The sequence below is a fragment of the Neopelma chrysocephalum genome, unplaced genomic scaffold (genome assembly GCF_003984885.1).
Source record: "Neopelma chrysocephalum unplaced genomic scaffold, ASM398488v2 Primary Assembly neopelma1_26b, whole genome shotgun sequence".
NCBI classification, from domain to species: Eukaryota; Metazoa; Chordata; class Aves; order Passeriformes; family Pipridae; genus Neopelma; species Neopelma chrysocephalum.
Genome location: NW_020897696.1, coordinates 3,059,011 through 3,074,521, shown reverse-complemented (window position 1 = coordinate 3,074,521; position 15,511 = coordinate 3,059,011). Strand labels below are relative to the sequence as shown.

Here is a 15,511-nt window from a genome sequence, read left to right as displayed (position 1 = left end):
TCCCTGGAAGCTTTTGTGGCGGAGAGTTGCTGTCAAACGTGGTAATGTGCTTGTACAGGTCACCTGACAGGCAGCTCTGAGCACATCAGCAGTGCAAGCAAAGGAGACATGAGGGTTTCCTGGGGAGAAACCTCTTCAGGCACTATGTTAGGTTTCTCCTCTTTCCTTTGGCAAGTACAGTGGAACAGGCTTAAAGTAAAACGTGTGGCTTTTTTAAAAAGAGTACGTACACTATAAAATTCCTCAGTTGGATTTTGGTGTAACCAGAGCATACCCTTTATATTTCCTCTCCTTCTCCTCCAGGAGGTTTTGTAAAGTACTCTGTACCAAGAGCTAAAGGTTTTATAATTTTTACTTCCTCACAGCAGCGAGGAGACATTTATGCTGCCTCTCATGCCTGCGTATCTTCCTGAGGAGAGCAGGGGGGAGGTGGTGATAGTGTTTCAGTTACCTCCTTTCTTAGAAAGGATGTTTATGTTTAAACATCAATTCTTAGCAAGGATAGTTGTGTAGTTTGAATATGGTAAAAGTCTGGCTCTTAATGAACATTATGAGGACTTTCTGATCACAGTTCAGTGTGGCTTTGCCTTCAGTTACAGGATTTCTTTTTGCTACATTTTTATAGGAGACGAGAAATAGACATTGCAGTGTGAAAGACATTGCCTGACTAAGTCACTGAGCTGATCTGGTGACCAGAACCAGTGGATCCCTGTTGCCATGAATGGATTCAGGGTAGATTAAGTTTTTTGATCTTTTACAAAGCCTGTCCAAACAGTGATATAATATATTAAGGTTTGTAACTTGCCAAATCCCAGGCATATTTTCACACGAACAGCGAAAGTAGCTGTCTTCCCCCAGGGTAATGTGCTCCTGTAAAACCTCCAAAGAAAGAAAATGAAAAGCCATCCACAGCCCACCTTGTTCTTCAAAAAAGCCTACCCAAGTTTTGTGAAAATTATTAAGTCAAATTGTCTAGAGGTTGAACATTGCCATGGAAAGTTATTGCTTTGAACAGCTAGATCAGTAATGGGCACAGCAACAGAACAGCTCAGGCCCTGGAAGAGAAAGTGTCAGGACGCTCTGACCACTGGTATCTGCGGTTGTCTGCCTCTAGTTTTTACCAGAGTAACCACTGTGAGCTCTTATTTCTGAAAACACTCACAGGTGGAATATGCTGTCATTGTGTCTTGGTGTTACCTGGCTTCACCTAGATGGAGTGGACAACTTAAATGCCCTAGGAATGGTCTGCTGGACTCTGGGAAAATTGTTTCACAAGATGTCACATGCAGCTTGCAGTTCAGTTGGGCTGGTCACCCAGCTTCCCTCTTTGCCAGCACATCTGCATTCTTTAGTGTATGGTGGCAGGTGGTGGGATGCTGCCAGGCACCTGGACCTAGGTTCCAATCTTAAATCATTTTAGCCAATGCACATGAGCAGACCCATTTATGTCAAGACAAAAGGAAGTGGGTTTTGAGTGAAAATTATTCCAGCTACTTAATATATTGAACGTTTATTGCCCAGTTACTGTTCTTCAGGGCTGTTCTGCACATTGGTTCTGGGGAGAGAAAATAGCCAAGAAAAGAAATGAATGTAGATTTAAAGTGCATGGAGATGATTTCAATCATTAGCACCAGTAGAAAAGACTAGCACAAGATTAAGTTGTTTACAGAGCCAGCAGTGTGAATGACTAGTAGTACATTGTACAGGATGTTAAAAAAAAAAACAAAACAAAACAAAACAAGAAAAAGACCCTTAAGTTTCATTCCTATTTTTGCTAATGCCTATTTAAGCAAGTTTAGGAATTCAATTTCTATCTTTTCTCTCCTTGTCTAGTAGGGAATAATCCTGCTGGCTTCATTTTTGTGAAGCACATTGCTTTTTGCATGTGGCCAACCTTTTGTGGGAGGAGGGTGTTAGTGACATTGCAAATTTACAAGAGTGAAGGTGTTTGAAAACTATATGTTGTTTGCAATTTGTATTATTATAAGACAAAACTACAGGTTCAGGGTGGGGAGAGGAAGTTTTTTCTTGATAGTTGACACTGCTGTTACTGGAAGCAACTTGAAGCATGAATGATGAGTCATCTTCATTCAGCATTGTGAGATTATATACTGCTTTTCTGTCTGTCACAAAGTTGGTGTGCACGTAGCCTCATTCCTTGTTAGCACTTCAAAATAAGAAAAGCTGTGCTCTTTTAATGAGGCTGAATAATTCTGAGATTCTGTCCTACACAGTTGTTGAGAGAGATGGAGAGCACTCTAGCATGGACATGTTCATGGACCTCCTTGACCTCTGGTTTTGGCATACTAAACTTTGACCCTGGTTCTTCCATTCTGAGTCATTGTTTGAGATTGTACCAGCAAGGATAGTTTAGGTGGGAACTGCGCTGGAGTTACTGAGTACTAACAAGAGTCAATGCTACAAAACTTGTTACAGCCAAGGATGGAGATGACAAGGGTCAGTTGTGTGGCATTGCCGATTCGGCTGACTCTCCTGTTCTGCTCTTCTCTCAAGCTGTTTGCTCAGTATCTTGCTGATAGGAACTAGAACTAGTCTCTTGTTGGCAGTATTTTCTGTGCAGGAGCAATTCCATGAGACAGCTGATGACGATGAAATCCAGCTCTAGTAAATGCTATGACCAAAAATATGCTGTGGTACAATGCAACTCTTAGTAAGGCAGAGGAGAGGGTATGCAAGCAAACTGGTGAATGCATCCTTTTACTGAGCTAATGGAGAAGTAGAATCAGTGGGTTGAGCATCTGTCTGTGTGCTGGCTTGCAAAAGCAGAGCAGAACTGCACTTGAAGTGCTTTCTGAAGTTTCTGTTCAGAAAAGAGAAATGGGAAACATCTGAAGAGCAGCGCGAGTCCAACCCTGGCCTAGAAGTGGTCGGCTCACTTCAGGGAGCTCATTGTGTGAGGAGACTGGGAATCCAGAGCAACCGGATAAAAATATCAGATAGTGAATGGACACAGGGAGTGATGCTCTCATGTGAAACTGTGTGGTGTGTCACATGGTGTTGAATATCTTAGCTCAGCTGCAAGAATAGAAAGTGGGTAAATGCAAAGCTGACTGTAGAGGAAAGCTGCTTGTAAAAGGGCATACAGGAGAGAAAAAGGGATGAGCCAAAATAGGTTATTAACACACCTACCTGATCCTAAGTATCAGGATTTGTTTATACGCAGGCTCTCTCAAAGTGTGTTCACAGTCATGTCTGCATGCTGAGCATATCTTACCTGCAAATATAGGTAAGGGCAAGGGCATGCAGTCCAGATTTGGCTGCACCTTTTTGTGAGCCCTGTTGTGATCAATATGTGGTTGTGGAATTTCTCTTTATGTTACTTATGAAAAATTGTGTTGTTTTTTAACATGGTAGACATGTAGATTTTTTTTTTTTAACTCTTACTGTTAATTTTAAAATAGCACAAGTACATGGCTTCCATATTTGAAAGGTGTTAGAAGGTAGGAAGAGCTCTCCATTTCTTACCCTGAAAGAATACCAGAAGATTCATTCGAGTTTGTGTGCACAAATAGTGACTGTTATTCTGGATGCTGTGCAGCTTCCAATTTTGGTAGTTGTAGAGGACTGTACTGGTCAGAGGGTTGGTTTTTTTTTCCCAGGTATGCTTGTCCTGACTGTTAAACTTTTCATTTTTGTTTGAGTTGATCTTCAGCTCTTTCTCTGTGATTCTCTCCAGCCAATTTGTTGAGACTTCTGGTTTTTAGAACTTTGACCTTTATTAAGTAAAAAAGTCATTATGAGAAAATGACTACTTTGTGCAAATGTCTGCAGGCCATCTCCCATTTCCCCTTTATTTTTAATTAGTTGCATGTTAATTACGTTGAAGTAAATGGTAGAGTAAGCTACCATTCCAATGGGGCAGAGATGTTTAAATCTGGCACTGTTGAAGTGTCACTGGTAAATGCAGTTCATTAGTGTTGGGAAGAAGTGAAATCTTTTCTCCTGGTTTTTTCTTTGCTCACACACAAAGAAAGTTAAAACATGACGCATGCCTTTTTATTAAACCTCATAGCAGTTAATTTTACTCAAGTTACTCTGACTGTGGGAATCATGATGCACTGGTAGGGAGACTGGCTCTGCAGCATGCTGACAAATTTCTGAAGTACAGCATCACCCTGGTTTATATTGGGGCTGTTCTGGCTCCTACATGATACTTTTCTTGCCTGGACCACAGCGCAGCTGTAGGAATGAACGTAACATTGTGCATCCCTCTATTAATAGAAGGGTTGGTGCAGGGGTTTCAGCCTTTGCTGCACCCAAGGGTGGCTTCTTTGGGGGGGAGAGGGTTAAAAAGAGCGACAGGACACATTGGTAACAAAGTCAGACAGCCAGTGGGGAGGTGGAAGGGGGGAGAAGTCAAAAAAAAAGCCCCACTTTTGCTGTGTATGTGAAGCAGCGCGCACGGAACTTGTTAGTGAGCTGAGTCCAGGCCCTTACGCACAGGGGAGAGGGAGGGGAGCCTCTCCGTCCCGTCGCGCCTGGCAGGGAGTTGGCTCCTGCTGCTGCTGTGCCTCTTGCGGTTTCAGCACAGACCCATAGCGTTGGGCGAGGTCGAGATGGGAGAGCAGCAGGTCCTTCGGGGTCAGACACGATCCTGCGGGGAAGGAGGCAGGAACGGTCATTGCAGGACAGTAGGAGGACCCACAGGGATCCCTGGGGAGGGAGGCAGGAGCGAGTTCGCAGCACTGCTGCTTTTCTGTCACTCATCTACAGCAAGTGGGAGAGATTAGTGCAGCTGTTGGATGTTATTTTCCAGGGCCCTGGGTGTGGAGGCCAGGAAGGGGTTTTTTTTATCCAAAAGGAGATGAGTAGCTGGACCTGGGTGGGGTTGCACAGGAGCAGAAACCAATTTGCTCTTTCTCATCTCTCTCCCTTTGCCTTGCCCCAGAAGAAGCAAAAGAGAAGCAAAGGAATCCTCTCCTGAAGGGGGATATGTTTATAACCTGCTAGTTTTTCTTTCATAGGTGGAGAAAATCCTTGTGTTCAAAACCATCCTTTCTTCATCTCCTCCTGCTTGTCAGCCTTCCCTGCAGCAGACATTGCCAGTGCAAAGTCTGGGAGCCTGCTCTCCCTGGTGCAGGCATGAGTCAACAGCAGGGAATCAATCACTGATCTTTCTCTTCTGCCCAGTCGTATTACTTTTAGATCCTAGGCACAGGATTTTCTTTGCTCATGAGAGCCACATTAATTCTGCAAATAAAGTGAGACAAAAAGGAGACTAATAGTGACAAAGATAGAAATATATATGGTACATACTAGGGATTTCAGTGGGAGGAGTTAGACAACTTCATAACTTAATTATGTATTAAAGACTTCTGTCTCAGGATATGTTTCATTCTTGTTTTGTTCTCTTTGCTTCTGTTTGTGGAAGTTGCTAAAGAGCACAAACAGGAAAGGAACAAAGTGATATCAAGCTTTTTATTTTAGATAAGACCTAGAAATTCACACTGTTTTTCTTTGTTCACATCCACAACATGAGCAACTTTGTCTTAGTGAGCTGCATGGGTGAAAACTTCAGGGTTTAGTCTGCTCTTGTGTGGTTTTGGAAGTGTAAGTAGAAGAATAGTAAATGTCACTCGCTTTCCCACCGCCAGTCTCAAGCAATGCAGAGCATAGCATTTGTTTAATTTTTTGGTAACATAATGATGGATATAAATATTTGGCGTTTGCATCTTGATTACTGAAATATAAAATTTAGAAAGATTGAATGTTTGTCTGCATTACTCCTAATCAAAATCAAGACTGATTAATTTTGCTTAAAATGTGGCTCTGCATTTCCTTTCTAAAATGTTTTTCCATTTCTTAAAGAAGAAAAGCTGTTTCCTCTGCTGACAAATTGGAATTGTCTCAGAGGAGAGTGTAATACAAGGCAACAGGCACTGCTAATGTAAACTTTTCTTGCATAGGTGCCACTTGTCAAAAGCGTAGCAAATCCTGGCTTGCCTCTTGAACAAGCTTCACAGAGCACTGACTATTTCTTAAAACCTGTTAAAATGCTTTTATATCCCAATTAGCATTACAGATTTCAAGAATACTAACTTATTTTAGTAGAAAGCTTTATAATAGTGTGTTTTTACACAGAGACCTTATCTGCATTTGAAAAAAAAAGAAAAAGTGCACTGGTGTAGTAATAATTAAACAGACTTGCCTGGTGTAATATGTAGCCTGAGCACCAAATGCCGCCTGGTCATTGCACTGTTATATTTTGGTTCTGCCTTTGTGTTTTAGTAGTTGTGTTTTCTTATCCTCTTGCTTTGTGCTCCTCTGCCAGCAAGCCAGAGCCCTGGTATTACATCGGCAGTGTACAGGTATGAATTACTTCAAAACATAAAGGCAATTGAGAATTGAGCTCATTTTCAAGCAGCCTTAGCTGCTAAAAGCAGTTTTTTCCTTTTTGCTTAAAATTGAATCTCTGTGCTTGGAACTGAACAGCTTTTTTCTCCCTACTCTGTAATCATATTTATAGAAAAATGGAAGACTGTGGCCAAGACTAGCAATCAAATGATAGCACAGCAGCTTTTACTAGATACATCTGGAAACTTACCTTGCAAGTAGAGTGCTTTTATCTCTGCACAGGTGTTGAGCCACTGCTCTGCCTGTTCTGCGAACAATCTCAAAACCTGTTCCCATCACTGTTCTCTGCAGCCGTGTCATCCGTGTTTGACTTGGCACTGCACATGAACAGACTTGTGAAATTTTAAGGACATGGAGGGGTTTTTGTTGTTTTGGTTTTTGGGATTTTTAAGTTCATCATGAGCAAAGTATTACCATATGTTTCAGATGCTTTATTTGACATGCTGGACTTTTCAGACTTTAGCTTTTTTTTAAAGCAATTTAAGCAAGATGAAGAAATGTTCATATCACCTAGGATTCCTTTCCCTTATCCTTCTTAGGCTGTGGGTTTAGATTTAAAAATACAGTAGGCATTGACACTACCTAAAGATGGGAAATAGTGTTGATGACAAAATAGAGAAATTAATGGTTAGACTTCCTTATAAAAAAGCCAGTGCTTCCAGTTAATGCACTGTTAGGCATGTCAGCTTACTCCATTCTAAATTTAACACAAGCCTTAGTCAATGCGGCATGATGCTTGCCTTAACTAGTTAGGTTTTGACACTTAGTACCTTGCAGAGTTTTTCTTGGAGGTGCTATGGATAGCTGTCTGCATCTGCATTGCTAATTGTGTTCAAAGCTCAAGTCATGTCATTTGTGAGAAATTCAGACTCCCTTCCTACTTGAGGTGAGGGAAGGAACTCAGCAAAAAGGCAGAAAAAAACGTTGTGCAGACACTTGGGCAAACAAGGTGTGTATTTTAAATAGCTTGCATCCGTAGCAAGCCCAAGTGATGTCTGCAGAGCCTGAGAGATCTCCTGAACTGGTGGCATGGTGACGCCCCTCAGAATCAGGAGCGGCTTTGCAAAGACCTCACTTGTTCTTGGCAAGCAGCATGGGCACCAGGTGCTGGGGTGGTGACTGGAGCCCACTAGGTCACCAGCTTGCCTAGGGAGCCTGCCCAGAGAGGCTGCTCCACATCTCTCAGGGAGGGCTTTTCTCAGATTGTTTTTATTCCAACTCTCCAAACTGCAACTGCCTGTACAGGTGTGCCTGGACCACAGAGAAAGGCATGGCATCCACGGGTCCCTCCCATGCTCCAGCTCCTCTGTGCCACCAGGGCAAAGTGCTGAGCCAGGGCGCGGTGCATTTATGTGCCCTGAAGAGCCTGCATCTTGAAATGCCAGGCATAATTTATCTGTATGTTTCCACTTTCAGCCAGGTGATTCTTTTTGACGGAATGGAAAAAGAGCTTAATCCTTTTCCCAACTTCTCTTTTTGCTTGCTGCTTCTTCACCCACAGCAAAGAAGAGAAAAGAAGACTAAGGAAGAAAGAGAAAAATACAGAGGAGTGTTTCATTCTATGCTTTATAAAAGAGAGAGATACATTACTTTTGCTTGGGGGGAGGAGAGGCTGTTCCCTTTGCATGGAAAACACCATTTTTAAATTGCAAATTTTTGCTGTCCTGAGGCATAGCAGTTGATACAGGTGTACTGAGGAGGACTTTCACACGGGTGTCTGCTCAGAAAGATTAACTCTGAAGTGCAGCTTTTGATGGGCGGCCTAAATAAACTAGTGCTTAAAATCAGCATGTCGCACAGCCAGTGGAGGTGAGAGAGTGCAAGATGGATGAGTCACACCTTCCCGGTCTGCAGGAGGTCTGGCTGCTTGCCAAGGATCACTGGCTCCTGCTCTGCCCAGATCTTGGCAGGAGCCAGCTCTCCCAGTAACTCTGTGGTACTCTCAGCAGTAGCTGTGCCTGCCTCATCACACACAAGGGGATACACCCACTGCATTGGGTTGCTGGGCCAGAGGAGGCCAGGCACACTGGCCCGGAGATGCCTCAAGATGCCCCAAGGTATGAGGGTCTGTGTCCCTCTGCAGAACAGCCAGTGATGCTCCTGATGGTGCAGGGGCATTGCTTCCAAACCTTCACTGTTTGTATGCTGACATACCAGGAGGAGCATGCCAGAAACACTGCTTGCTTTCACGCAAGGCATTTTCATCACCTCTAAAAGTGAGTTTATTTCAGTAGCCTGCAACTTCTTCAGGTGACTGTTCTAACCCTTTAATGCCCTCCTTCCCCCAGTGGTTTTGGTGGTTGTGTGTGTTTCTGTTTTCACTGCAGATGAAAGCTTTGCATCATAGAGTAGGTGCTGCCAAGTGAACTGGAGGAGAGCCGTAGATCCTGATGCTGGAGAAGTACTACATGTTGGCATTTCCCCACCACCACCAGAGATTCTTGTCACATTTAGCATACCTTTTTAAGTAAATGTTAGCTTTGTAAATGGCATTGGTTTGGTATTTAATAGACTGGAGGAACTGTGCTGGCAATAGTTATAAAGGTGGGATGCAAGGGAATTGACAGGAGAGTTAAAGCAGATTAAAACTTCAGCGCACAATATTTATGTCCAAGCTTTCTGGGTACTCTGATAACAAAGGCAGTGTTATATACACTTCACACTTGCTTCTTTCACCACTCGGAGACTGAGTCCAGTTGCTTTGTGGGTGACTTAGTTATCTCTTCATTTTCAGGGAATAAAAAAATGGCTGTGGGAGCTTATGTAGTGATAAAAAGAACAACAATGGGAGTTTGTTGAGGACAGGACAGGGAGCAGGTGGTTTCAGGATTTTGTCAGAAGTCATTTCGAATTGCAGGATGTTTTTTTAATGAGTAGGCACGTGTCCTATTCCTTGAGGTAGAAAGCAAGGATGGTATGGGAAGAACTAAGGCAGGGGGAGATGTGAAAAACTGTTAGCGCCTCTAATATTCTCACTGACAAAATCTGACTGCTTCACATTCACTGGTATTTGCTTCTGTGAAGCCCATACTTTGGTTTGGAGCTGGACCTGTAGCCACAAGGAACTATGTTGAGTGAAACTGTTTATCACTAGTTGAATGCAGAGTGAACGTGACCTGTCATGCTGCAGAGCTCAAATTCCAGATATTTAAAAGGCAATAGGCTTGTTTACATGTTGGCCAAATGTTGCTGTGTAGCCCTTACTGCCTGCAGCACAGCTTTGGTTATTTAATGCAATGTTTCATGTGAGAAACCTTTGTTTAGCTGAATTTAGGATCTGAGAACCTTAAGAAAAACAAGAAATCACAGCAGTAACATGCAGGTAGAAAAAGACATTGTTTCCGCATTTTTCTTCAGGGCACACTGGCTGTGAAGGAGGTGTAAGAGCATCAGAAGTGTTGAACCTGTTTCAGGTCTTCCTCCTCTGACATTTCTCGCCTTCTGGTTTTCCTTTTAAAACAAGATATTTCTCATAAAAGCTTGGAAAAAAAATCAGTGGAAGGTTATGGAAAGGCAGTGTGAGGAACATTAACACATGGGTATTTGAGTGGTGTGCCATAGTATGTTTTAAGCAGTGGTTATAAAAGGTGCTATTTATACATTTGCAGCTGCTTGATACTTAAGTTAGATTTAGTGTCTTCTTGTCACTGATTTTTTTAAAATGTTGTTTGTTTTAACAGTATTTCTTAGTAAAAATGAAATGGTGCAAAGCCCATTGAAATATTTTTGGTTGGACAATGGGAAGGTTGTCAGAAGGCTGTGGTCTCAGCTGCCATTTTACCACCTGCCCTTGTGGGATTGTCAGTTCTCATGTGCTATGTTCTTTAAACTTTCAGTGAACTTATTAGCCAGAAACTAGTAGAAAGTGACTGACTGAAATGGCCTTTTTGTGGAGATCAGTTTTTGACGTGCTGTGGCTTTTTTATTTTTTGCATTTAGCAGGTTCTTGGTATCGTGGGGCGAGAGGAAGGAGGGTGTACTAAAGCAAGAAGAATGCTAGTTCTTATGTTTGCAGCAGTCAGTAAGTCATTTATATTTTATTCCTTTCCTTTCCAGGTGTGACATCTGTTGTATTACCTTTCGTACTCATCGGGGCTTACTGCGCCATAATGCAGTCATCCACAAGCAGCTTCCCAGAGATCCCATGGGAAAACCTTTCATTCAGAACAACCCTTCAATTCCAGCAGGCTTCCACGACTTGGGATTCACAGACTTCTCCTGTAGGAAGTTCCCCCGCATTTCTCAGGTACTCTTGTTCTTCATAGCGTAAGATACCAGCTGCTACAGCACATACCTTATGAAACCATTGAAGAATTCATCCTTGCTGAGGCAGAGAGTGCATGTAGAATATTTTGTGGAAAGCACATTACCACTGTTTGTGTAGGCTTCAAACATTTTCTGCCTTTTCCTTTTCTTTTCTCATCTAGAGAGTATTGGCACTGGGTTTTTTTCAGCATTCCAGTGGATATCTATCGGTGTAAAGATGTATAAAAACATTCTAAAGGAAAACTTCATCATATTAGATCCTTGCCCCTTCCAGCCTGCCCATTAGTTCTCTTTCACAAAATTACCCCACATCTGAAATCAGTAACGAGGACACATGGTAAGGAAGACATTATTTTAATTTACTCTAGCAAGGATGTAGTTGTGATGTAAAAGGTTTTATTACAAAAAACTTTGAGCAGATACCTTACTTACTAAACAGTGACATATTCAGTGATTTCTTCACTAAACACTCCCAGGCACCTTTCCACAATGTTCCTTATGTAAGGTCTGAGGGTTTTGCACCTTTGAGGGAAAGTGGCTGGGGGGAGGCAGGGAGGTAGTCTGTAAATATTTTTCTGAGAGCCATAAAGCTTTCTGTTGGTTGATATTACTCCTCCCTCTGTCAAACCTTGCTTGCCTTAGTTAGTTTGGGTCTGGATGAAGCTGCATATCTATTAAAAAAAAAAGACATCAACAGCACAATCCAGAAGGACCATGCTTAGTCAGTGTCTGCACTTCTTTTATTCTACTGGGATTAAAGCATTGATTTCCAGCTCTTCTGGCTGCAAGGTGGTAGACCTGAAATTTGTTGCTGGTCCAGGGGGAGCACATAGATAATTCTGTAAGTCTGTTATAGTTTTGGTGTAAAAGTTACAAAATCAGAAGAAAAAGCTTTTTAAACAACTTGTTTGGTGGGGGGTTTTTTGTAATTAATGGAAGACATTAAGAGATTGGTATTTTCCTTTTGTAATAACTTTGCTTGCATTGTGAGACGAAACTTACAAAGTATGTAGAGTATAGAAAGATGTTGCCAGCCCTCTACTACTACTTTTCTTGGGAGAGTAAATGTAATCAAACTTCCTTATCCGAAAGCTTTTCTAATTTAGGCTCTGAGTTTCATTGATCTGCTTTTGGGGGATATTATTTTGGTTGGTTTATATTTGGTTGGTTTTGCCTTTTTGGATGCTGGTTTGTTTTTTTTTTTTGCTTCCTCTCCTCCTAGGTTCTTTATAGTAGTAGAGCTAAACGAGGTAGTCCTACTGCCCAGTTTACTTGCTGTGTAGTCTACTGAGGCTCCTGTCCTGTCAGTGACATGAGAGAGGTTTCTGGTAGGGAAGTTCATGACAGAAAACTGTTTGAGAGTCTGAACAGCTATCTGAAGGAGTTTGCCTTTATAGAAGGGAACTTCTGGAGAATCAGCCCCTAATTGAGGTACACCACTTAGGAGACTAAAGGCTGTGGAGCAGGAATATCTCCATACCAGATGTGTGGTGGCTGCTCTAAACCCCTTAACTTAGGCAGGGGAAAAGAGAGTGAGCTGTTTTTGTTTTGCAGTAGCGTGTAATGCCTTTCCAGTTTAAGATACCTACTGTAAATATTTTTGCATGTCTCGCAGGTCTGGTGTGAAACAAATTTGCGAAGGTGCATCAGCGACTTCCATCGATTTATTTGCGAGATGTGTAACAAGGCATTCCCCATGCTTTCGGCGCTCAAACTGCACACAGAAACGCATGTGGTGGATCAGGGAAAAGACAAGCACAAGGCGCAGTCCATGACCCCACCTGGCGAGAACCCAGACCAGAAAGCCTTCATGGCATCCTTGGGCCTACAGTACACCAAAGACATCAAGCCTGTCAAGCAGGAGGACAATACACAAGATGAGGTCCAAGAAATGCGGCTCAGAGCACTGAAGAGTAACCTACCTCAGGAACCTGGCAGCACCACCCTGCTCAGCCTTTCTCCTCTGGAAGCTGCCTCCATGGGAGGGTCATTTTCAGTCCTTCCCCCTACAAAAGAAAACATAAAGCTTCTCTCGCTGCAGCCTTTCCAGAAGGGTTTTATTATCCAGCCTGACAGCAGTATTGTGGTGAAACCCATCTCCAATGAGTCTGCCATCGAACTGGCAGATATTCAGCAGATCTTGAAGATGGCTTCTTCCGCTCCTCCTCAAATCAGTCTTCCTCCACTTTCTAAGGCACCTTCTGTCCCTGTGCAGTCCATTTTCAAGCATATGCCACCACTGAAGCCAAAGCCTTTGGTAACGCCCCGAACAGTTGTTGCAACCTCTACACCTCCTCCTCTTATCAGTGCCCAGCAAGCCTCCCCCGGCTGCATCAGCCCAAGCCTCCCACCTCCCCCTCTGAGGCTGATCAAGAACTCGGTGGAGTCCTCCTCCAACTCTCATCTCCCTCAGCCAGGAGCCAAATCAAGTCCTTCCTCGCAGTTGCTCCTCCAACCCAAAGTAGAGCCTTTAACTCAGCATGAGATGAAGACACAACTGGAGCAGGACAGCATCATCGAAGCTCTTCTGCCTCTGAGTATGGAAGCCAAGATCAAGCAAGAGGTCACAGAAGGAGACCTCAAAGCCATCATTGCAGGGGCAGCGAACAAGAAGACCCCAACCATGAGGAAAGTTTTGTACCCCTGCCGTTTCTGTGACCAGGTGTTTGCCTTCTCTGGTGTCCTGAGAGCTCACATCCGTTCTCACTTAGGTATTTCCCCATATCAGTGCAACATCTGTGACTACATCGCAGCTGACAAGGCAGCACTGATCCGGCACCTGCGGACACACAGTGGGGAGAGGCCTTACATATGTAAAATCTGCCACTACCCATTCACAGTGAAAGCCAATTGTGAGAGGCACCTGCGGAAGAAGCACCTCAAAGTGACCAGGAAGGATATAGAGAAGAACATCGAATATGTCACGAGCAATGCTGCAGAGATGGTGGATGCCTTCTGCTCCCCAGACACTGTGTGCAAGCTGTGTGGTGAGGACCTGAAGCATTACCGTGCCCTCCGCATTCACATGAGGACACACAGTGGATGCCAGAAGAAGAAGCCATTTGAGTGCAAGGAGTGTGGCACGGCTTTTTCAGCTAAGAGAAATTGCATTCACCATATCCTCAAGCAGCACTTGCATGTGCAAGAAAGGGAGATTGAGAATTACATCTTAACAGTGGACTGCAGTGCCCAGGAGAGCCAGACAGAGCCTTCTTTATTGGAGGACAGCACTTATATGGACCACAAGCCCATGGCGCCTTTTCTGGAGCCGCAAAATGGCTTCTTGCTTGGAACATCATCTCACGTTTCCATCAAGCGTGAACCTGTGGGCAGCTTCCCGATGGATTTTGATGAGCCGTTGGATTTCTCTCAGAAGAGCAAAAACCTGAGTGCTGTGCAAGTGAAGCAGGAGAACCTGTTCGGCTCTTCTCCCCTGTCCCTTTACGACTGTTCCATGGAGCCTATCGACCTGTCCATCCCCAAAATCCTGAAGAAGGATAAAGATGATGTCCCATGTGAAGCCAGGAATCAAGAGTTGGCTGCTTCTGGGAACAGTGATAAAGCCTATAACTGTCTGCAGTGTCCTTTGGTTTTTGGTGCCAATGGGGGCTCAGAGACAAACCGGGGTGTCAGACATCCCCAGCCACTGAAAGGTTCATTGCATTTGACTGTCCCGATCATTTCCCCAGCTCTCCCTGGCAATTCTGCCTTGCTGAGACCCTTGAGGCCTAAACCAGCACCGCCACCTCTCTTGCCAAAGCCTTCAGTAACTAAAGAGCTGCCGCCGTTGGCTTCCATTGCACAGATCATTTCATCTGTGTCTTCTGCTCACGCTTTGCTGAAAACAGAGGCTCCAGACGCCAGTCCCAAGGCAGCGAGCAGCTCCACTGGGTGTGACAAATCAGGGAACGCCAAAGCTAAAGTGACAATCGTGACTGCTGTTCAGAGAGACTCCAGCCTGCCCAGTGACCTGTCTCAGGCATGTGATCCAGAGCAATCTCCCGTTGCTGATGCTGGGTTGACTAAGAAGAGAGGTAGAAAGAAAGGAACGAAAAATAAGCCCAAACTTAGCAGTAATGTGGATCTGGAGTCAAGTGGGGAGTTTGCCAGCATAGAGAAAATGCTGGCTACCACAGATGCTAACAAATTTAGCCCATTTCTTCAGTCCACTGACAATTTCAAGGAAGAAAGTGGCAGAAATGGAACAAGTGAGGATGAGAAGGAAACTGCCAAGGATAAGCTGCTGAGAGGGAAGAGGAATGCTTATTCAGACTGCCTGCAAAATATCCCCTGTCCTTACTGTCCTCAAGTCTTTCCATGGGCAAATTCCCTGCAGCGGCACATGCTCACTCACACAGGTAAGAGCACTTTGTGCTCACAGTAGATTGTAGCCCCTGAGGATGTTCCTCATGGAAGGGCCTCTCTGTGGAGGAATCTTCCTTTCTTGTCCTCTCTCTGGTGTCTGAATTGTATGCTTCATTAGTTTGCAAATCCCTAGCTGTTGCTGTTGTGTAGTGGTAGTGATAGATTTTTTCAGTAGTTGGATAATCTCTGTGCCTTTGAGTATCAGAAGGTAAATTAAACTTCTAATACCCATTTGACTTCACTGGCATAACTTAGTATACTTGGGAAGAGATTCAGGTTTCAGTTGTTCTTTTGTTATTATTGTCTTATCTTAAAAGAGAACATATGTGTTGAATATTTCATTGTGCCTTACATGGTTTGTTTGGCTGCTTCTGGTGGCTCTTTATCTGCATAAGTAATGATAAAAAGATCTCTAAAAATGAGAACCACTAAGTATAGAATTGTGGCAGGAAAATAAAATAATAGAGTGTTTAGGGGTTTTTTTATCCTTGCCTCTAGGAAGTTT

The 15,511-nt window shown here is 43.6% G+C and overlaps 1 protein-coding gene across 10 annotated transcripts in view; it reads left to right on the top strand.

Annotated features, from left to right (window-relative positions):
• The window catches only part of RREB1 (ras responsive element binding protein 1), a 124,674-nt gene that overhangs the window by 88,065 nt on the left and 21,098 nt on the right, over nt 1-15,511 (top strand). For all 10 annotated transcript variants that reach the window (XM_027676231.1, XM_027676235.1, XM_027676229.1 and 7 more), the window contains 2 exons: nt 10,432-10,621; nt 12,257-14,999. In XM_027676231.1, coding sequence (XP_027532032.1) covers nt 10,432-10,621; nt 12,257-14,999 — 2,933 coding nt within the window. The remainder of the gene's footprint in view (nt 1-10,431; nt 10,622-12,256; nt 15,000-15,511) is intronic.